At 41.3% G+C, this 21,553-nt stretch overlaps 3 protein-coding genes across 4 annotated transcripts; 2 read left to right on the forward strand and 1 right to left on the reverse strand.

Annotated features, from left to right (window-relative positions):
- The first annotated feature begins 646 nt into the window (after positions 1–646).
- Positions 647–14,932, forward strand: LOC133953761 (proto-oncogene vav-like). Of its 2 annotated transcripts, none has more exons than XM_062387837.1 (29): positions 647–802; positions 1,320–1,427; positions 1,641–1,757; positions 4,101–4,217; positions 6,644–6,702; positions 6,891–6,956; positions 7,098–7,206; positions 7,451–7,546; positions 7,646–7,714; positions 7,836–7,939; positions 8,037–8,136; positions 8,441–8,536; positions 8,833–8,901; positions 9,027–9,113; positions 9,201–9,286; positions 9,383–9,518; positions 9,621–9,730; positions 10,558–10,659; positions 10,740–10,834; positions 10,928–10,947; positions 11,473–11,509; positions 11,599–11,735; positions 12,078–12,143; positions 12,382–12,413; positions 13,286–13,396; positions 13,904–13,991; positions 14,104–14,233; positions 14,475–14,626; positions 14,715–14,932. In XM_062387837.1, the coding sequence occupies exons 2-29, from the start codon at positions 1,341–1,343 to the stop codon at positions 14,766–14,768; spliced, it is 2,532 nt and encodes an 843-aa protein (XP_062243821.1). In that variant the 5' UTR covers positions 647–802; positions 1,320–1,340; the 3' UTR covers positions 14,769–14,932. The 2 variants fall into 2 exon arrangements, with proteins under 2 accessions (XP_062243821.1, XP_062243822.1); XM_062387838.1 differs by having other exon boundaries at positions 7,454–7,546.
- A 702-nt stretch (positions 14,933–15,634) lies between these two features.
- Positions 15,635–17,963, reverse strand: ubl5 (ubiquitin like 5). Its single transcript, XM_062388150.1, has 5 exons — positions 17,805–17,963; positions 16,934–16,998; positions 16,530–16,613; positions 16,394–16,431; positions 15,635–15,933 (listed from the first exon to the last, which is right to left on the reverse strand). The coding sequence occupies exons 2-5, from the start codon at positions 16,987–16,989 to the stop codon at positions 15,890–15,892; spliced, it is 222 nt and encodes a 73-aa protein (XP_062244134.1). The 5' UTR covers positions 16,990–16,998; positions 17,805–17,963; the 3' UTR covers positions 15,635–15,889.
- A 56-nt stretch (positions 17,964–18,019) lies between these two features.
- pin1 (peptidylprolyl cis/trans isomerase, NIMA-interacting 1) lies at positions 18,020–21,124 on the forward strand. The gene is made up of 5 exons (XM_062388149.1): positions 18,020–18,200; positions 19,370–19,452; positions 19,776–19,884; positions 19,967–20,077; positions 20,208–21,124. The coding sequence occupies exons 1-5, from the start codon at positions 18,143–18,145 to the stop codon at positions 20,315–20,317; spliced, it is 471 nt and encodes a 156-aa protein (XP_062244133.1). The 5' UTR covers positions 18,020–18,142; the 3' UTR covers positions 20,318–21,124.
- The last annotated feature ends 429 nt before the right edge of the window (positions 21,125–21,553 follow it).

The following is a 21,553-nucleotide window of genomic DNA, read 5'->3' on the forward strand; positions in this document are numbered from 1 at the left end:
GAATAAAAATCAAGATGTTGAACACATAAAAGCAATATGAAACAAATAAAATAAAAGGTGAAAAGAAAATTATAAATACACAGTAAAAAGTAGAAACGGCCTTTTAATGAATACAAATTGGAAGAAATATAATAATATATAATATGCATTTACATAATATAAATTGGTTGATAACATTTTCTTTGCTCTGTAATATTGCTATTGGTAAATCTATACATAATTTGAATATAACCTTATGTCCTGCATTTGCTGTAAATAGTCTCTTCTATGAGTTTAGAACATTTGTAAACCCATAAAAGTGGATAAAACATATTTGCAAAAAAAAAAAAAAAAATACACATGCAGACTAATCACCTCAAATAAGAACTAATTGTGGTTTGGGGTTGTTTAAACAATGTTGTGGTCGACTTTCACACGTTAATTTGTGCTCTGTAGACTCACAAACGCACAAACTCACAAACTCACACTCACTGCTAATCTGTCTTATCTCGTGTATACAATTTCCCACCATCTCACATTCAGAGCACACTGGGTTATATCACTTTGTGGCACTGATGGCAACACCAACGTTGTGTGTGTGTGTGTGTGTGCGTGTGTGTGTGTGTGAATGTGAGGGTGCGTCAGAGGAAAAAGGAAGTTGCGGGCCGAAGTTAAAAGCCGTCAACACAGTGCAGCTCTGCAGAACACCCACCACGGAAGAAAGAAGGCAGAGAGCGAGAGCTGAAAATGAGACAATGAGAGGAAGACAGGGAAGTGAACGTCGAGAACGAAGACCTAGAACTGCCAGGAGAACATTCTGAAGGTGAGACCTCACTGTAATATCATCCGCCATTGATTCGTAATCGGAAACTCACAGTTTTATGTTTACAGAAGGGGCTTTTTCATTTCTTGTTTTACCGGGTTGCAAGAAGGCCGCGATGTTTCACTGAAGGAACGAGGAGTGGGGCCACTCAGTGTTCCTGTAGGCCAAATGGTTTTAGGATGGTTTGATCATTTCTATGTGCAGGTTTGAGTTTACAAAGAAGAAGAGGAGGCGTTATACTGAGCCAAAGTTCGATTCAGAGTTTCTTCACTTGTGTGAAAGCTGTTTCCTCATGCGTGATCTGAGATAGGGACATTATCTCATTTCTATTCAGCGTAAACTCTAAAGAAGGCTCTCGGCTTAGAGCTGAACGATTGTGAGGAGAAAGCTAACTCACACTCTGACTGATTCACTGCTGTGTGTTGTGTTGTTTAGAGCCAAAAAGCGATCAGTGGTTCCTGAATTCTGTGTTTGTGAGGACTTTGTTTAACAGCCTCTTGCCTCCTGTTCCTGTCAGTGTGTCGCTCGGAGAAGGAAGATGGAGTTGTGGCGGCAGTGTGCGATGTGGCTGATCGACTGCCGAGTCCTCCCTGAGAACCACCGGGTCACGTGGGAGGGTGCACAGGTAGATCAGCTGTGTCACACATGTACACACATCTGCATGTGAACCTACATCCTGCCCTGGTTCCTGAATATGATTTGATTTAATGCGTGTGTGTGTGTGTGCGTGTGTGTGTTTGTGTGTGTGCATGTGCGTGTGCGTGTGTGTGTCTGTGTGTGTGTGTCTGTGTGTGTTTGTGTGTGTGTGCGTGTGCGTGCGTGCGTGTGCGTGTGTCAGGTGTGCGACCTGGCTCAGGCTCTGAGAGATGGTGTGCTGCTCTGCCAGTTGCTTAACAACCTGCTGCCACAAGCCGTCAATCTGAGGGAGATCAACCTGCGCCCACAGATGTCCCAGGTAACACTCAATCAAACACACACACACACACACGCACACACACACACACACACACACACACACACGCACACAAATCTTTTCCTGCTCCATTTCCATAGGATATTTCCATAGCAGTAAGATAGGAAAATACTGTCTGTATCCCGGATCATTTGTCGAGAGGAGGGGAAAAGGAAACCACTGCATCTTATCAAGTAAATCTTATAATCGTTTAATAATATTCTCCAATAAAATTTAGGATAATGATAATAATTGGCTTATGCAAAGTGATTCTGTCAGGTTTGTAGTGGAGCCCAACTGATTGATGAGTTGGCTGAAGCCTCAGTTACATTTCTTTCTATGATAACGACTGAAATCTTTACTTTCTAATGTTAGCATTGGCGTCGGCCCCCAAATCGCCCAGGTCCGGCCCGGCTCTGTTTTGTGGGAGTTGTGACACTAGTTGGGAACAGGACAGAGTAAGCACTACAATCATGATCAAGAAAAGTGATTCCATGGACATGAGCGGAAATCTCCCTCATATCACTTTTTGTGGTGCACAAAAAGTGATATGAGGGAGATTTTCACATTGATATATAGTTTTGTACCAGATTTATTTTGTATTCAATTAAGATAAATAGTTCATAGATTCTCAGATTCTCATTGATGTGCAGCATCAGAGGTGTTTCTGATGCTGGTGTCGGTATCTGAACATCTCTCAATAGTTTGAGAAGCTCAAACGCTTGCCCGCCAAAGAAGAGATGTGAAGATCAGTATCTTCTGCGGTGGAAATATGAAGCCGCTGCCAGCAGATGCTCATCTCGTGTTAGATTTAGGCCCCCGGGTAGCTTCACCACATTTCATCAAAGTAAATTCTCAAAAAAGAAAAGTGTAGAGAAAATAATACAACACTAGGACGGGTCGTGTCTGAGTTGACAGAGAGAGAATGGAGAGGTCAGCAAAATAGGAGGGAAAGACCGGATTATATAAATAAAGTATAAAAAAAAAAGGGAAGAGACCAGGTGTCACGTGGTCCGAACTTCTCAAGGGAAGTCCTTGAATCGAGCGCCTGGACTCACCGTGATGTCTCAAACGTGTGAGAGCAGGAGCTTGAATGCTTGGACATTCGCAATGGGAAACTCCACTCTGACGTGCACACACACACCCACACACACACACACACACACACACACACACACACACACACACTCTTAGAGGATCGCCCCTGTCATCTTGCAATAGGGTTTACTACACTCTGAGTTACTGTTAGTTGCAGACGGACCTATGCGTGCTAACAGGCTCCTGGCAGAGTGATGTAATGTGTGCCGCAGTATCGGTCAACATTTCCCCTTTTTCTTAAATTAAGAGTTCCTCATTTCCCACTGCTGAGCAGAGAGAGAGTGTGAATGTCTGTCGCATGTGTGGTTCCTAACAGCTTCTAAATGATTCTGCCTTTTGTTTGAGCTTCATGTAGGATCAGCTGTTTCTGTGTATTAATGTTCTTGTGGTCTGCTATTGGCATCTAGAAGAAAGTTTTTTTTATTGCAGCTGTTTGTGGTTGTGGTCATGTGAGACCTAAAGTTGTTTTTCTAAGGAATGGACAAACCGAAATGATATTTAATAATACTTCCATCTCACTGCCTTTCACTTTCTGTAGAAGTCTACTGGGTCTGTTTGAAAGCCTGAAATCTATGTGATTTGTCATCAGTGGCTGCCACAGTGTGTGTGGCAGCCACTGTTGTTTGTTGTTTTTAAGGATTTTAAGCTGTATCTTGCTAAAGATGTGTATTTTAATCATGTTGCCTGCATTTCATTAGTTTTATCAGCTGTTTAAAAAACTTTGACATATTTATAAATGATAGCCATTAGAGCCTGACCGGTTTTATGGGACGATATCAGGAGGTAAACATTTCCATAAACCGTAAACTTTAAATAAATTAAAAAACTATGAGTTCAAAGAAAGACATATGTAGACAAATATAGACGACTTGACTTAACTTAAACATTACATAGAAACATAAATGCATATCATTTCTAAATTGTTATGTAAATCAATTTTTCATATAAACAAACATTAGCCCAGATACCAGATGTGTCTGTAATAGTTATGTCAATTAACGTCTAATATTGTTGTTTTTTTTCAGATTTGTCTGTTGAAAATTGTTTAATTATTAGTATTGTAGTCAATTTAATGAGCTGCGCATCAACTAAGCTAATTAACTGTCAAAGGGTTAGTTAGGACTTGTTTCCACTTTCCAGGGTGACCAATATCGACTGTAAATCTCTCTCTATGTGAAATTGTATTTTTGATACTATACTTATTATTAAATTCATTGACTCTTCAAATAATAGTTTGTCTGTGTTTAGTTTCTGTGTCTCAAGAATATCCTGACGTTCCTGGGAGCCTGTCAGCAGAGGTTTCATCTGAAGAAGAGTGAACTGTTTGAGGCCTTCGACCTGTTTGATGTCCGAGACTTTGCCAAGGTATCTGTCTGTCTGTCTGTCTGTCTGTCTGTCTGTCTGTCTGTCTGTCTGTCTGTCTGTCTGTCTGTCTGTCTGTCTGTCTGTCTGTCTGTCTGTCTGTCTGTCTGTCTGTCTGTCTGTCTGTCTGTCTGTCTGTCTGTCTGTCTGTCTGTCTGTCTGTCTGTCTGTCTGTCTGTCTGTCTGTCTGTCTGTCTGTCTGTCTACCTATCTATCTATCCATCTATCCATCTATCCAGCTATCTATCTCTCGCTCTCTCTCTCTCTCTCTCTCTCTCTCTCTCTCTCTCTCTCTCTCTCTCTCTCGCTCTCTCTCTTTCTGTCTGTCTCTCTGTCTCTCTGTCTGCCTCTATCTATCTATCTATCTATCTACAGGGGCGGACTGGGGGAAAAAAGTGGCCCGGGAGTTTCTGTCAGACCGGCCCACTCAATACACGGCGGTGCGCATGCGTATAACTGGGTGCCGCGTTGCGTGTATGTATGCAAATCCAAATTCTCTACACTTCGGCTGTGTAAGAACCAATTTAGAGGTGTTTATTAATAAGGTGGAGATCTTTTCTTACTTTGGACTTCCGAAGTCTGTAAAACACATATTAAAAGACACTTAAAAAAAAATCGAAAAATAGTCACCATGAGTGTGAAGACCGATTGCGAGTAGCAGTATAAAAGCAGTCAGTGCGAATAGATAGGTATAGCTCTTGGAGAAAATTACGCTTGTGCCGCTGTTTCAACCATTGTAGGGCTGATGCGATGATGGGCGTGGGCCGGTACATCATAGTGATGGGCCGTTGGATTTATATTTTCGGCCATCGGCCCACCGGGGATGTCCCCGGTATTCCCGATGGCCAGTCCGCCCCTGTCTATCTATCTATATATCTATCTATCTATCTATCTATCTATCTATCTATCTATCTATCTATCTATCTATCTATCTATCTATCTATCTATCTATCTATCTATCTATCTATCTATCTATCTATCTATCTATCTATCTATCTATCCATCCATCTATCATATATCTATCTATCTATCTATCTATCTATCCATATATCTATCTATCTATCTATCTATCTATCTATCTATCTATCTATCTTTCTTTCTCTGTCTCTTTGACTTGACTGAGCATCTCTTCACCTGATGCAGTCTGCCCTCAGTCTAAACGTGGTGCACTCTTATATCAGTCTTTACGGTAGCAGTCAGAGGCGCTGCAGCTTGCAGACGCCTACACCACGCTGACAGGAAGTCACAGGGTGATTTTCTAATTGAAGTGGCGCTGCGAACACGTTCAATCTCATTTTCACAACTTTCTTTCACTTTCGGTGCCATGTCACCACAGCAGCACCTCGGTGTGAAATGTGCCCTCAGTTGATTCGCATGCACCGGCAAAGAGGAAGCAGAGGTGGAACCCTCGACCTTGTACCCTGACTGCGAGGTCTCTGCATTACAAAAAAAAGTGTAGTTCAAAGTGTGTTACAGTAAAGTTCCTGTAACTGAACCTCTCGTTTCACTTTACTGCTTCCAGTCAGTCAACCTGTCAGTCAGTCACAATAAACCCTGTTATCGGATTTGCAACGGTGGTGAACAATATACAGGGCTTTATTTACTTAAGTTAAAATATTAATAACGCACTGAAAGCCTTGTGTTGCAAGTAATAAATGTCATTGTTAGATAGACACAAGGTTTTGTGTTGTAGTTGGTCATGGTTGTTGCTGACTACATGTTTGTTGATTTCGTTGAATGATTTCTAATCTATGGCTCAGGTTCTTCCAAAGAGGGTCACATAATAGACATAAGGGGCCGCCTGATAATAAAACTGAGAAGAATTTAAGCATGTCCATCAAAGTGTCTTTTGAATGTCGGACTGTAAATCAGTCTTTGTGTCCCTCTCACCGTCTCCTACAGACTTTCACTTCTCGTTACATCTGTCCTTCTTTCTTTCTCTGTCTTGGCTCGAAATAGAAAATGAATCGTTCAGCAGATCTGAGTGAGAAGTTAAAGTCTCTACTTGGAATTTATATCACGACGAGTATCATGAGAGACCGACCTGATATTTATTTGAGGACTGTGGGAGGAAACCTTTGAAGGGGGGAGGTGATGTCAAACGGCAAAAAAACACAGAACTGAATTTGTTTTGCTTTCTTGGAAACACCATTGTTAGGAAATAAAATAAACTTTATCAATTCAAATGTTAAAATAGTGACACTAAGTACTTCTTCAATCTCTCATGAAACTGTTTTTGTGGAATCACTCATCATGATACTGCAGTTCTCATTTTGAGCTGTCAAACCGAGTCAGAGTGAAACCAGGTCAGGGGGGAGATTTATTCTGCGCTTGTGTCTTAGGTGTGAAGCGGCTTTTATCTAATGTGTCTGTCTGTGTCTCACGCTGTCGTGGATTTCATTAATAATCCTAATGTTTCTGTGTCACAGGTCATAGACACTCTGTCCATCCTGTCTCACTCCTCCATTGCGATTCAAAGAAGGCTCCAGTAAGTAGTTTCCTTCCGCTGTTGGGATTAATGCAGTTTCTGGGCAACACGTCCTCTTCATTTATCTACCTTCTTCTATGAACACATATATTAAATCATTACAATTGGGTTTTATTATTATAATAGCAATATATAAACCACAGACTGTATCAAAGATGGACGACTCAGGCACACTTTCCTTCCTTCAGGCCTTTTCCTTTGGAAGGATGTTCCACCGATGATGAGATCTACAGCGGCTTGTCGGACAAGATAGAGTGAGTTAAAAAAATACATTTTATTTTTAGGATAAACAAAAAGAGGTTTGCTTTTTTGGTTTGCAGTATATACCAAATTCAAGAGACAGATTTCCAAATTAAAGTTGTAATAATGTGTGTGTGTGTGTGTGTGTGTCCCAGTGACACAGTGGACGAAGACGACGACTTGTACGACTGTGTCGAGGATGAAGAGAACGAGGGGGACGAGATCTACGAGGATTTGATGAGGACGGAAGAACCGCCTGAAACTGTGAGTTGTTAACGTTGAGTTACAAACCTCGAAATGATAAACAACACAAGAGTGTCTTTCCTTTCAAATATGTACGGTTCAATTTAACGAGAATGGAACCTAAGCACTAAAAAGCATATTCGTGACACAACCAGATGAAAGAGAAGATTTAGCTGCAGCATACAAGTTTTAAAAAATTCAAATTGTCTCTGCAAATAGATAAACCTCCATAATTCACCTCGTATTATGTGTTTGCGTTTGTTAGCAGCAGAAACCCACGGTGGACAAACGAGAGTGCTGCCTGCAGGAGATCAGACAGACGGAGGAGAAATACTCGGACACACTGGAGTCGATATTACAGGTGAGTACTCGCCTTCGACCTGAGATGCACTCCATGGACCAGCATGCAAACATGGCCATTAAAGACACGACTAACAAACACGCCTTCTCCTCTGAGCAGCACTTTATGAAACCTCTGGAGAAGTTTCTCCAGGATCAAGACATCGAAAGCATCTTTATCAACATAGAGGTACAGAAGGAGATTATCCAGATGCCAGGTCATGTGTGTGTGCAGGTTTAAATCCATGTATTGGCTTTGTTGACGTGTTTTGTGTGTGTGTGTGTGTGTGTGTGTGTGTGTGTGTGTGAAGGATTTGGCTGACACTCATCGTAAATTGTTGGAAGAGGTCCGGAGCTCCATCCTAAATAATGGAGCCAAGAATCTTTACATGGTGTTTCTGAGCTACAAGGAGAGGTACACAACACACATGTGCACTTTTTGTATTTTTTTTATTATAATGCTATATGTAGATTTTGTGTTTTATATGTTTATATATTCTTAACCCCCTCAGGCTCTTACTGTATGGTCACTACTGCAGTCAGGTGGAAACAGCGACGAAGCACCTCGAAAGTCTATCGAACGCAAGGGAAGACATCAAGATGAAACTAGAGGTGACACACGCACACACAAACACACACACACAGACACTCTGATTCAAATGCAGAAGAATGGGGCAAACAGGATATTATATGTGTGTCATCATGTCTCGTCAATATAAGCTTTAGATTGTTTCACTCACCCTGTTATTTGCAGACTTATCTGGGAGATTTTAGATGGACATATTAATATTTAAGACTTGTTTTTCAGTACTGTATTTGGCCACTAGGGGAAACAAGCATGAGGGCTGAATCGGCAGCTTCATCATGACACTGGTTTGCTGCAGATGTTCACGTTCTTCTTCTCTTTTTCCCTCAGGAATGTTCAAAGAGAGCAAACAGTGGACGATTCTCCCTCCGAGATTTGCTCATGGTCCCGATACAGAGGGTCCTCAAATACCACCTGCTGTTACAGGTGAGTGTGTGTGAGTGTGTGTGTGTGAGCGTGTGTGTCTTCAATATTTATTTGACATCACGACTGATTCACGATTAGTCGAGTGCATGTCTCAGTGAAACCTTGTTACCACGGCTCAACCCCTCTGATCACCACTGAGCAGACTCTGGTGCCGAATGCTCAAGATGGCAAAGTTTGTATCCAGGATGATTTGGCCTCATTTCTTGATAGTGGGAGGAAGTGGAGACCTGTCATCCATCTTGATTTACAGTCCATGGATTAACCTGTAATTTGATGTGGTGTATCTGTGTCTGCAGGAGCTGGTGAAACACACCACAGACCCAAATGACAAGGACAACCTGCGCACAGCTCTTGATGCCATGAGAGTAAGTGTGTATTTTTGTGTTTTACTTCAATTACTGATTTCAATTCATGATATATAAACTAACGTCTGTTTGTTTATGTGTGTGTGTGTGTGTGTGTGTGTTTGTGTGTGTGTGTGTGTTCCCAGGACTTGGCGCAGAGTGTCAACGAGGTGAAGCGAGACAACGAGATCATCAGGCAGATCACCACCTTCCAGTTGTCCATAGAAAACCTGGTGGGGTCACAGTTTCCAATTTTAATATTTTTTACCTTCAGCTGTTATTTGTTTTTTTTATTCATCCACCTCTCCTCTTGTGTCCAGTCTCAGTCTCTCGCTCTCTACGGTCGCCCCAAGATTGATGGAGAGCTGAAGATCAGCAGCACGGAGAAAAAGTCCAAACACGACCGGTGTGTGTTGTTTATGTGTCTGTGAGTATTTTCCCATGGGTGGATACCCTGGATCTGACCTTTTGTTGTGTCTGTGTGTACTCTGCTGTCTGTCAGGCATGCGTTCCTCTTCGATAGAGCCATGTTCGTGTGTAAGAAGAAGAGCGGGGAGTCGTTTGAGTTGAAGGAGGTCATCGAACTTCAGCACTTCCAGATACGAGATGAAACCACTGGAGAGAAGGACAATAAAAAGGTTTTCTCCTCGTCTCGCTTCACTCTGTAACACTAAAGATACCAGATAGTACACTTATAATACTTTTTGTGTGTGTGTGTGTGTGTGTGTGTGTGAGAGCAGTGGTCCTACTTGTTCCTCCTGCTGGACTGTTTCGGGAGGTGTGGCTACGATTTATTTTTCAAAACCAGAGAAGTGAAGAAGAAATGGCTGGAGCAGTTTCAAATGGCTATGTGAGACCACACACACGTACATGCACATATAGTCTAACATGCTTTTCGTTTTGTGGACCACACTTTCTCACAAGCTCTGACAAAGCCACTGCTCATGACCTGTTCAGCATCAAACTGCAGACAAAACAAATGAGCTGGTGAACATTGAGCAGCTCAGATGTTTCTCTCAGGAGGCAATGGACCTTTTTGACAGAGCTAGAAATCAGTTGATATTTGATTTAGCATGTTACCTGGTGAGAAGAAACACGACTCCTGATTTATAGTGTTGATCCATTTCTGCTGGATGTGTAAAATATCAAGAGTGTGCTATCACATCCACATAACCAACTGAAAAAGTGACGATAAGCTGTGTTCACTTGCTTCGCTCCCAACTGGCCGAATAAATCTCTTATTAAAAAAACTAATAGGCTTCAATACCTAGAAAAGAGTTTAGGTATGGACCTCCAGTCCCCTTGTGAAACCACATTAAACCTGCTAGAGCCAGATATTCATTTGGATCTGCAGCAACTTGCACACACTCATCAAATATCAGTCCCCTTAATATTCCTATCAAGATCCCGGAATTACTCTCTGATGATAAATCTGTTCTAATGTCCCAAAACATCCAATCTCACAATATCACAGAACGACTCCTGGATCCTCCTCTTTTTCTGGATATGCACCAAAAGTTTTTCAGTAGCTCAGGAAATCCATAGTGGGAGTTTTTGCGTTAATAAACGGAGGTGAAAACATAACCTCCATGGCGGATGTAATAATATACTTAGAAGAAACATTAGAAGATTTGCTTCCTCGGCTTTGGTCAAATCAGTCGTTCTTCATGGTTGCAGGTCAAACATGTGTCCAGAGAACGCCACGGCCAACAACCACGACTTCCAGATGCACTGCTTCGAGGACACCACCTCCTGCAAGGCCTGCTCGATGCTGCTGAGGTACCGTTCGCTCCGAGAAACGATAAAAAGCAACAAACACTTGCCAGCTGAGGCTCAATCTCTCCGTTTGTCGTCTGCAGGGGAATTTTCTTCCAGGGTTATCGCTGCACTCGCTGTAAAATGGCTGCACATAAAGAGTGTTTAGGCCGAGTACCTCCCTGTGGGCGAAGCTCAGGTCTGTCTACATGCACGTGGATGTGTTTATGATCAGAATCATGATTCAAAGTAGTTATAACATCTCACATTGATTTTCCTCTTGTTATTACAGATCATTCTGGGACCAAGAAGGTAAAACATTAACCTTTGGCTTTATATTTGAAGCAGTTATAAACAACTGCCTCTACTTTAAAGGAGATATTATAACCCCTAATAGCTAGGTTCATAACTTTTAATTTAGGTTATTACTTGAAAATGTTTACTTGCTCTAATGTTCAGAAAACAAATAACTTTACTTCGACTGTCCTTTGCTGCAGCTCCTCTTTTCAGCCTCTGACTGAAACGCTTGGTTTTAGCTCCTGTCACTTTAAGGCCCCCCCCCCCACTCATGGTAAAGCCTCTGATCGATCAGCTGGTGATTGGTCGACCACTTCCAGCCATGTTGTAAATTTGGTTATTGGGGGTGGGGGGGGGGGGGGGGGTGTACGAGTGAAGAGGTTTCATGAGCAGATTTTAGACTTTAGATAAAAACCTTTATAACTCAGTGGAGGAAAGACAAATTGAAAAAGCATCATATGTCTCCTTTAAAATGTGTCTCCTGCAAATACATAAAACCTGAGATCTGATTCTGGTTCTTTCGTCTTCTTGTTCCTCCAGAATAAAACACAGAAGTCCTCGGGAAACTCCGGTGTTGGTAAAGAACTCGCCACTGTAAATGTGTACACTGCACATTTTGTACTTCTCCTTCTGAAACGTCTCCTCTTTCTCCTCGTTGCTCCTCAGGATTTCCCAAGATGGAGGTGTGTCAGGAGTACTACGGGCTGCCTCCGCCTCCCGTGGGCTTCGGCCAGCAGCTGCACCTGTCCAAAGGGGACATCATTGAGCTGTCCCGCGCCGAGGTTGACCTGCAGTGGTGGGAGGTAAAGTTAGAGAAACACACACTGAAGCAAACACACTTGATTCTGTCGTGTTTTCAAGCCTTTTTCTCTGCTTCTGTCTTTTGTCTTCCTTTCTCCTGCGTCTCATTTTCTATTTTCCGTTCCCTCACTTATGCACAATCCGTTTCTTCAAGCTGCTTCAATGTGATTCTTTTTATGTGAAAGGTTTGGACATGGAGGATAAATCAAACCCTAATGGCTGAATTCCTTTGAGCTTGGAATTTTTTCCTTGGTTGCTGTGTATTTTTACTACTTTCCAAGCAGTAAATCCTACAATAAATAAATAACTTGACAAATAAATGAAACTGTGTGTGTGTCACTCAGGGAAGAAACCTGACTCTCGGAACAATGGGATGGTTCCCCTGTCGGAAGGTTCAGCCCTACGTCCCTGTGAGTACCATCCACCGGCCGACACAGGCCCACAGCAACAAGTTACAAACAAAAGAATCACATCTTCTGCTTAGTCCTGTGTTCCCTGTCGGCTTGTAGCAGCCATCCACCACTTGCTGCTGCTGACACAGACAGCAGCAGTCGTAGGAAGTGACGAACAGTTACCACCGTGACCACATACATGAGTTTTGCAAAGTGTCGCGTCTAACCCTCTGCATGGTCTCTCTCTCTTTCCCAGAGGTCGACTCCTGACTTGTCTGGTTTCAACTGGTGAGTATCAACAGGAACTTGTTTAAATCACTAAGCCACCCTTAAACCCCAGTGGTTGTTTTTTCCTTCCTGTATTGCAGTGCAGTGCAGCGCTGACAGAGGAAGAGCCCAGCGTTGACCCAGTAACTGTCGTTTAGAGCCGTAAAAAAATAAATAAAACAGAAGCAGACACTGAAAGGCGCTGGTGCTTTTAAAATAAGCTCTCGAACCTCTTATTGTCCATGTGTCAGAGACCCTGTAGTTATCAGTCCCTACAAGTGCTGTGTACTAGTAAACAGGTATTTACTTTAAAGTCACTGTGTAGGATTTGAAAATGTCAGACTTTAGCAGCATCTGGTGGTCATAGCAGGTACAAACATTGTGGCAGCTGTCACATAGGAGTTTTCCAGCTAGACAAAATATTGAGCATTTTATAAGCATTACACAAACATTAAATACACACTATAAAGCAGATTAAACAGGTTGTTATTGTATCTGTCAACAGCTGTAACTGCCCCTGAGGCTGACACATAAACAAGGAATGTATGAGAATGTAGTAAAACTCGGATGTAATAAAATAAAACACGCTGTGACCTCATTGGAGATTACAATTAATGACTCTACATTAGTAAAAACGTCTTGTACATACATTCAAATACAGTATAGTATAATTGTAAGTGTTGTGTAGGGCTTATAATTGTTAACAGAACCATATAATATGAAGTGATGCCACAACTTTAAAACAAACAAGTGACACTTCCTGGATATTGTGAGTTGCCACATTCGGGTTAACCGTACAATTAGTTATATTTCTTTAATTATTCCTCATTATTTAAATTCAAATTTTACACGAGCACAATAATACTGTTCGTATTGTGACTGTGATTGTCCAGGTTTGCTGGGAACATGGACAGAAGCGGGGCCAAGAACCTGCTGATGCCCCGCTCTGACGGAACCTTCCTGGTGCGGCAGAAAGATGGAGGAGAGTTCGCCATCAGCATCAAGTGAGTCTCCATTAGTTCATCAGTAACAAGCAGTGTTTCACTTTAGGTTTTCATCTAAAAACCCAGAACTGGACAAAAATATATAATATTAATTTTTATTGAAAGCTTCAGTTTATAGTTTTAAGGTGAATCAATTTAAGTTTAATCACTTACAATAATAAACTTCAGTTGCTGCCCTATCTACACATAAAACCTTTAACTCCTCAGAAAAACTAACCCTGATATTTATAGATGCATGTCTATTTAAAATAAAGATAAATTACTGGAGAGCTTTGAGCTCAGGTTTAACTTCTTTCCCGGGGACATTTGAGTTGATTGTGTGTAGTTCATGTTCTATTCAGCCGTTCTCAGGCAACACCTGTTGAATGCAGAAGTGGAAACATCTGCTTTTCCTCCTTTGAGAGCAGCATCGCTCAACTGTCACAGTGAAAACCAAGGACGCATCATGTCTGACTTCTGTGTGAACCTTCCCTTTACTCCCTCTCTCTCCCGCTCTCTCTCTCCCAGGTTCAACATGGACATCAGACACATTAAGGTCACGTCCGCTGAGGGCCTGTACCGCATCAATGACAAGAAAGCATTCAAGGGTTTGATTGTGAGTTTGAACACCATCACGCAGTCAGAAACCTCACAAGACTGTTACACACACACACACACAAACACTAGAGTTACAATCAACTTCTCCTCCTCCTCCTCCCGTGCTATAGGAGCTGATTCAGTATTACCAGAAGAACTCCCTGAAGGAGTACTTTAAGGATGTGGACACCACTCTGCAGACGCCCCACAAACAACCGGAGGAGAGCAACTCATCCGACACCACACCGAACACCACACCGGGTACAGTGCGTCTCTGTCACTCCATGTTAAAGGAATGTGTCGGTGTATTCAGTGTCTAACATTGGTAAAATGTAAAGAAAGATGTTCAAGAGGTCAAAGTTATTGCTATTTGTCCAAGGATACCAAGAATCTTTGCAAAACACCTTATGATGAAGCTAAAGTAAAAAAAAGGACATTTTTCCAAGATGTCAAACTATTTATTGAAGCTTATCCCTGGTGTCACATGGGCTGTGTGTCACAGGAGGCAGCTTGAAAAGTTTCGGCGTGGTGAGGGCCAGGTACGACTTCTCGGCCAGGGACCGCTCGGAGCTGTCGCTGCGGGAGGGGGACACCATCAAGATCCTGTCCAAGAAAGGTCACAGCGGTTGGTGGAAAGGAGAAGTGTACGGCCGGGTGAGGAATCGGCAAAACATCTACACATTAAACACAGAGATGGTTCTTATTTCATTTTGTCTAACCTGTAATTCTCCCGCTCTTCCAGGTGGGGCTCTTCCCATCCAATTACGTGGACGAGGACTACTCGGAGTACTGCTGAAGTGGATCCAGAGCTGGGAGGAGCCACAGCCACACAGAGTCGACGTGATAACTGGTTTCCATCGATTGCATTAACCCGTGTGTGTGTTTGTGTGAGAGGGAGAGAGATGCTGTTACTTGTGATCTTGTGATGTGAATAAAACTTTTTTTCAGTTGATCAAATGATAGCTGGTTTATGTTTGTAAGACTTTTTTTCTGGTTTAGAGCTCTGAGCAAATTCTAAAGAGAGAACCTAGGAAACGCACCCCTACAGTAATTAAAATGATCTAAAGTCTATGAATAAATACAACCAGAACAAACAGTACTGGAAGAATATTTACAACTTTTACTTGTGCATCAATACCTCAGTAAAAATACTATATTAGAAGTTCAAAAACAAGTGAAAAGAAAATTACCATAAATAAAAAGCTTCAACAGTATTACATCATTTATAGGATTACTGCAATATTATCTCAATCAATGTTTAAAGTTATGTTCTCTCCCATTACGTTCGTTTGAAAACAGATTTCCAGAAGAAAGAACCCATTCAATTTTGCAAGAGATAGATTTTGACATTATTTGATTTCCTTGGAAAGAAATCATGGATTCTTGGAGAAAAACTAAAGTTGGATATTGATGTCTAAGTGACAATTTTGTAAACCTCTCTTTTATTTCTGAATTTAAAAAGGAGACTGTTGGACTAAGATGTCATTTTTTAGGTGCAAGACAAATCTCACTTATTAGTCTAATAATCTTTGTATTCAGTAGGAATATGTAAACCAAAAGGTAAAACGAGTGTAGTTATCCTTCACGTACAAGCACAACATTTATTTCAGTCACTCCACATGAGGAAACAAATGATGCACAACAATGATCAGCACACTGCTCTGTGGGTAGGTAAATATCAGCTTTACTTCCAAAATATCAAAACAAAATTATTTCCAAAACATCCAACATACAAATTTATCAGCAAAAATTAAAAGCTAAAACTCGTCAATTCAATGTGTATTTTTCTGCAATGTAGATTCTCTTCTGTTGTTCTGATCATGATGGTTTCCTGCAACAGAATCCATCTAGTCATGTCTGTGTGCCTGTATCTTTGTGTCTGTGTGGTGTGTGTAGCATTGTCGTGCGGTCTTCGGTCTACTGGTAGTACAGCTCCAGGTTCATCCCATCATGAATTTCATCTGCAGAGGTTGGTTAAGTAAAATGGCTCAGTGCAGAACAATTGTTGATCAAATACATTCGATCAGAATTGGTAAACAAAATATTTACAGAAAACAGGTTGCTGCGTGTCGATGGTGCCAAAAAATACAAAGTGTTAAAATAAAATGTATTTTTAAGTGTTGAATCCAGGTAGGGATAGTTGATACAGGTGCAAATAGACTCCTTTCTTTTTCCATTTCTTCAATTAGACAGAATTGTCAGATTGACCCTGGCATACAGTAGATAAGTGTTCCGAGACATTCTAGTAATATGCAAGATTTTTGCCACCACTTCACACAGGGTCTCCTTAGTTTACACAATGAATTGACTGCTGGGGCTTAAAATGATCAGATGCCTCTGAAGAAATACAAAAACTGTTGGAGTGTAAATCCTGAGGTACACACACAGATAGAACTGCAGGAATTATTGTTGAAAGGATACAGTCGCCCAGAGACACGTGATCCTTGAATATGGTATACCTGTGGGAGCAGAAGAGAAATATTGAGCTTCAAATAGGAAACAACCACAGATACATGTTTTGGGATCAGTTGAGGCAGAATCTGAGACGAGAGCTCACCATTTCTTCAAAACAATCTTGTCGTGCCGTGTTCCTGTCTGGGCAGCAATGAGCTTCTTCAGATCTCCGATGGTATCTTCAGAGCTGAGACATGGCGGTTAAGGAAGGAGCTGGAGAACTTCAGAGCCCTGTTCCTTACATGTGGTTGAGCTAACCCCCGGGTTAACAGGATGTAAGCTGAAATCCTCCCGTTACATCTTGTCTAGCAACTGGAGAGTTGATCTTTTTCTATCTTTTGATAAATTCATCAAGATAACTGTGCATCTTATTTTTTAAACAGGAGGACAGCATGGACAGATAACAGCAAGATTCTGCTCATTTACCAAATCTACAACACAACTCATAATTGGAGGCGTTCTGTTTTCTGCCCAGCGTTACATGTGCACAGTTTCAGTGAAGGATACTTGCACTTGACCCGGACTTTCTTGCCCAGACGATCGTTGCAGACCACCTCGATCATCTTCGGTTCCTGTCAGACAAACAAAATGAGAGCGAAAAATGCAAAAATAAATGAATGAATGAGTCGATTTAAAACTAAACCCTCACACCATAAAGAGAAGAGTATAAATTAAACTAAACCCTCCCACTAAAGCGATAATTTCCCTCTTTTATTGCGTCTTCCAGGGAGCTTATGTTTGTAGGTTTGTTTTAAAAGCACGATTACACAAAAAAAAAAAAAAACTCAAATCTTTGAAACTTTTAAATGCTTCTTTTTGTTTGGACTAAGTTTTACAACATGTCATTATGTCTTTTATTTTCTTCATATAAAAGGCACCTTGCTGTTGATATATCCAAATTAACCAACCTTGTCTAATAAATTATAAGATTAAGTTTATATTCAACTCTGTCATTATCATTACAGTTGTTATTATAATTCAGTGTGTTACACAAACGTGTGTCTGTCATTAACCCTCGTTGATTTGAATGTGATGGACCAAACCACAGAGAGAACCTGTTAGCATAAAGCAACGTGGTTCAACGTTAAGACATGCTACATGCTACACACTGTGGGTAGGTTGTGTTGAACTGTTGTGGTTTAAGCTAAGTGTTGCTAACACACTGACAACTGAGCAAACACACAGCACTTGATATAGTTAGAAGTTACAGAGAACGTGGAAGAAGCATTTGCTTTAAAACCAGGTTGTTTTGTTTAGCTAGCATTAGCTATTACCGTCGTATTGATGCATAGATACACGCAGACAAGTAAAGTAAACGTATAACACCTAGCATTAGCTTTTATCTATAGTTTAAGTCTATTTAACGTTTTATTCTTACCTTAAAACGCACAGAAAATCAAATATCCCGTCCTCAGTGGTGTTTTTTGCAACGCTCGGTGCCTTTTACCGTAAAGGAGTTGCAGTTTGCGTAGTAGCATCTCAACCAATTAAACTAGCGCCGTCATGATTGACAGCTCCCATCAGCCTATGAACTGAGAGGAACTCCCAAAGAGGGCGGGCCCGCTTTCTGAAAACAACTCCGTACCGTAAAGCCGCTCCGGAGTGTCGTAACTTGCCTAGCTGCAGCCCCGGCCTGTCTCACGGCAGCCACATTGAAATCAAACTTCACAAACGTCGCTTCGGGGAAGAATCGATATTAATAGTTAATTATTAATAATGGCAGACGAGGAGAAGCTACCGTCCGGATGGGAGAAACGAATGAGCCGCAGTTCAGGTAATGAAACGCGACGCGGATAAGCTAGCCCGCCGGATCAAATGGTAATCCGTAGTAAAGTTAGCATGGAAGCTAACAGCTCCAGCGTCGAGGCTTCAGTGATGAGAGGAGGCGGAGGAGAAGTTTAGGTTTAACGGTGGAGAGGCTGGAAATTGAGATGTCTGCCTCTGTGTTGTGTGTCTGTCTGTGTTTCTGTGTTGTGTGTGTTTGGTTGTGACGGGGTGTGTTGATGATGGTGATCCATTCAACCTGCAGGGCCCCGCATGACGTCACTCCGCTCCCAGTGCCTCACCTGCGCACTGGGAGCTTCATGTTTACATCTGCATCCACATCTGGGAGCACAGGTTCACGGGGGGTGCAGGTTTTTTATTCTATTCTATAAAAACAGAGCTTTTACACTCTTAAGCTCTTCCCTCTGTTAATATGTTTATTTAGGTAGTTTTATGCTTGTTGAGGGTTAAGAACAGAGGATGTGATTTATTAATATTGGCTATACAAATTTATTGATTGATTGATACACTCGGATATTAGTTCCCTAAATGTGCAACTCATCATGTATCAGGATTCATGAGTTATTCCCTGGGAAGTGGTGAAAATGTTGAGGTTCAGGTGATTGTGCAATCTTGCAGACAAACAAACAAACAGACAGGGGTGGAAATGGGGATATTGTTATCATTAACACTGATCTAATATGAGATAATATTTTGGTTATTTCACACAACAGGGAGCAGAAAAACATCTGACACACCCACTCTACTCTACACGCCCTCTTTTTGAATAACAGACACACAGAGTTGGTGCGATTTGTTGAAAAGGTGCTGAAGAGCTGCATCTTTCCCTTGGGAGATGATTTCTACCGGGACAGAGTTAGAGAGGCTGAATTTAAACTCTAGAGAATAAACTCTCCAGAATGTTGAAGTGACAAAATCAGCTCAACTTTTTACATGAACAAGAAGCTAGTCTGTGACTTTCCGTAGATAATTTTTATTAAAAGTTTCACGATGCCAGCGATTGTTATTGTGGCTGTAACAACTGGAATCCAACTGAATTCCTGCCATTTTCCTTATCAACGCTACACGGTGAATGTCAGTGTGTTTTCAGCATTGGTCCACTTTCTGAATGTGTCTGAATAAAAGCTTTAATTCCTCTCTCTCTCCCGCCACCTCCAGGTAAAGTTTACTACTTCAACCACATCACTAATGCCAGTCAGTGGGAGCGTCCAGTAGGAGATGGCAGAGGAGAACCAGATAAGGTTATTATGAATATATTTTTGTAATTTCTTTATTATAATAATCACCAAAATGCAGCTGTAATTATTCCCTGGGAAAATGGAGAAAATTAAAAAAAAAAGATTATCTTGTTAAAGAAGGTGATGAGAAATTCATGGATCTGCCTTTTTGACCAGATCTTCACCAAAATTGTAGAGTATATTTCTTCCAATCTTACCACCATGACATTTCTATGAAAACGTATATGAACTCAGTAGCCCCATCTCTGATCATTATTATTGATTCTTGGATGATTTGACACTGATTGGTTTCTGTTTCTTCTTGTTTGTTTTCTCCTGTCATGCAGGTCCGCTGCTCCCACCTCCTGGTGAAGCACAATCAGTCGCGTCGTCCGTCCTCCTGGCGGGAACAAACTATCACACGATCTAAAGACGAGGCCCTGGATCTCATTCAGAGTAAGGGAGGCAGGGGAGAGGTGTGGATCCATGTGGTGGATTTCTGTATTTAATCTGTTTGTTGTTTCTCTCTTCTGTGCAGAGTACATAGAACAGATCAAGTCTGGAGATGAGAAGTTTGAGTATCTGGCCTCACAGTTCAGTGACTGCAGCTCAGCTAAGAACGGTGGAGATCTCGGACTGTTCGGCAAAGGTATACACACACAAACACCATGCTTTAAAGTGTATATGTATATATTATATATACATAGTACTGTATATATTTATTTGTGACAAGAAAAGGTGTGTTAGTGCTTTAACATCAGTATCTGTTTGTGTTTCAGGTCAGATGCAGAAACCATTTGAAGACGCTTCCTTCGCTCTCAAAGTGGGAGACATGAGCGGTCCTGTTTTCACTGAGTCCGGGACCCACATCATCCTTCGCACTGGCTGAACACAGGAAGCCACATACTATACTATCTGCTTACACACACATACACAAATGCACACACCCACAGTCTAACCCAACCAGTGCTGTGACTGGATTTAATAACACACAAACAGCCAATATTACAAAAGCCTCTGGGCTGACTCCAATTATTCTAAGATGGGTCGTTTTTGTTCCACCATCACACATGTTTGAGTTATAAGACGACACTGCACATCAAGGTGTGTTGCAGATTGTTCCTGTAAGACCTCAAGCTTTCGTTATAAACCACAGTAATGCTATTAATAAAAAAGACAGGAGTGACTGCCCCATGGAGACATTCTCACCTGACGAGTGAAGTTTGAGAAAGTGTCAGTAAAAGCTTGTGTGTTTCTGTATGTGCATGTTTTGAAAAGGACCATTCTGTTTTATTTTACGTTCTGCAGTGTGTGTGCCAAAGCGATTCCTCTATCTGTGTTATGTTTCACAAAATAGATACTTTCTGGCCATTGCAGAACTCTGAGTCAGAGAAAGAAGTTTAGAAAGTTCTCAGAGAAAGAAGTTTAGAAAGTTCTCTAAATTTAGCTTTGATTTAAAAAAACGAAACGTGTCCTTGGCAGAGAGTCAGAAACATAGAATTATTTCATTTCCTAATCTGCTTCAAAAAGTGCACGATTCCCCCCCGAAGATATGCAAAGATGGCACCGCTGAAAACTTCCAGGTTTTATCAAGCAGCTCCGCAGCTTTTAAAAGCATTGAGGTCCAGATGCATTGTCACGCTGTCGTTTCATTGGAGCTCTTCTTCCATCAATAAAGGAAATTCTTTTCTATAAATCCTGCTCAGGTCGACTCTTTTTTGTAGCTCCTCTGTTAAACCTAACCACGAATCTGTGTGTGCATGTGTGAAGTGGTTGGATGAAATGAAATGATGGAGGTGCAGAATGGCCTCTAATTAAAGGAGTACAATAATTGTTGCAATACTATAAATCCTTTAGTCCCAAATCCTAAATAATTGACCAAAAAAAAAGTTTGTCCATTAACTTAATTTTCAGAAAATATCTGCATAGGTAAAGTCATGTTCACCCTCTTACTTCAGTTCTCTTTTAAAACAAGACTCAGTAGGGACTGATTTTTGAGCAATTTGGTTCAGATCTTAATAACATTTAAGATTCATAGGTTAGAGTCATCAGAAGACTGACTGCCATTCTAGTTATATAGGTATAATTGTTGTATAGATATTCAGGTCAGCAGCAAAGTGGTGGA

This window comes from Platichthys flesus, chromosome 5, assembly GCF_949316205.1.
Source record: "Platichthys flesus chromosome 5, fPlaFle2.1, whole genome shotgun sequence".
NCBI classification, from domain to species: Eukaryota; Metazoa; Chordata; class Actinopteri; order Pleuronectiformes; family Pleuronectidae; genus Platichthys; species Platichthys flesus.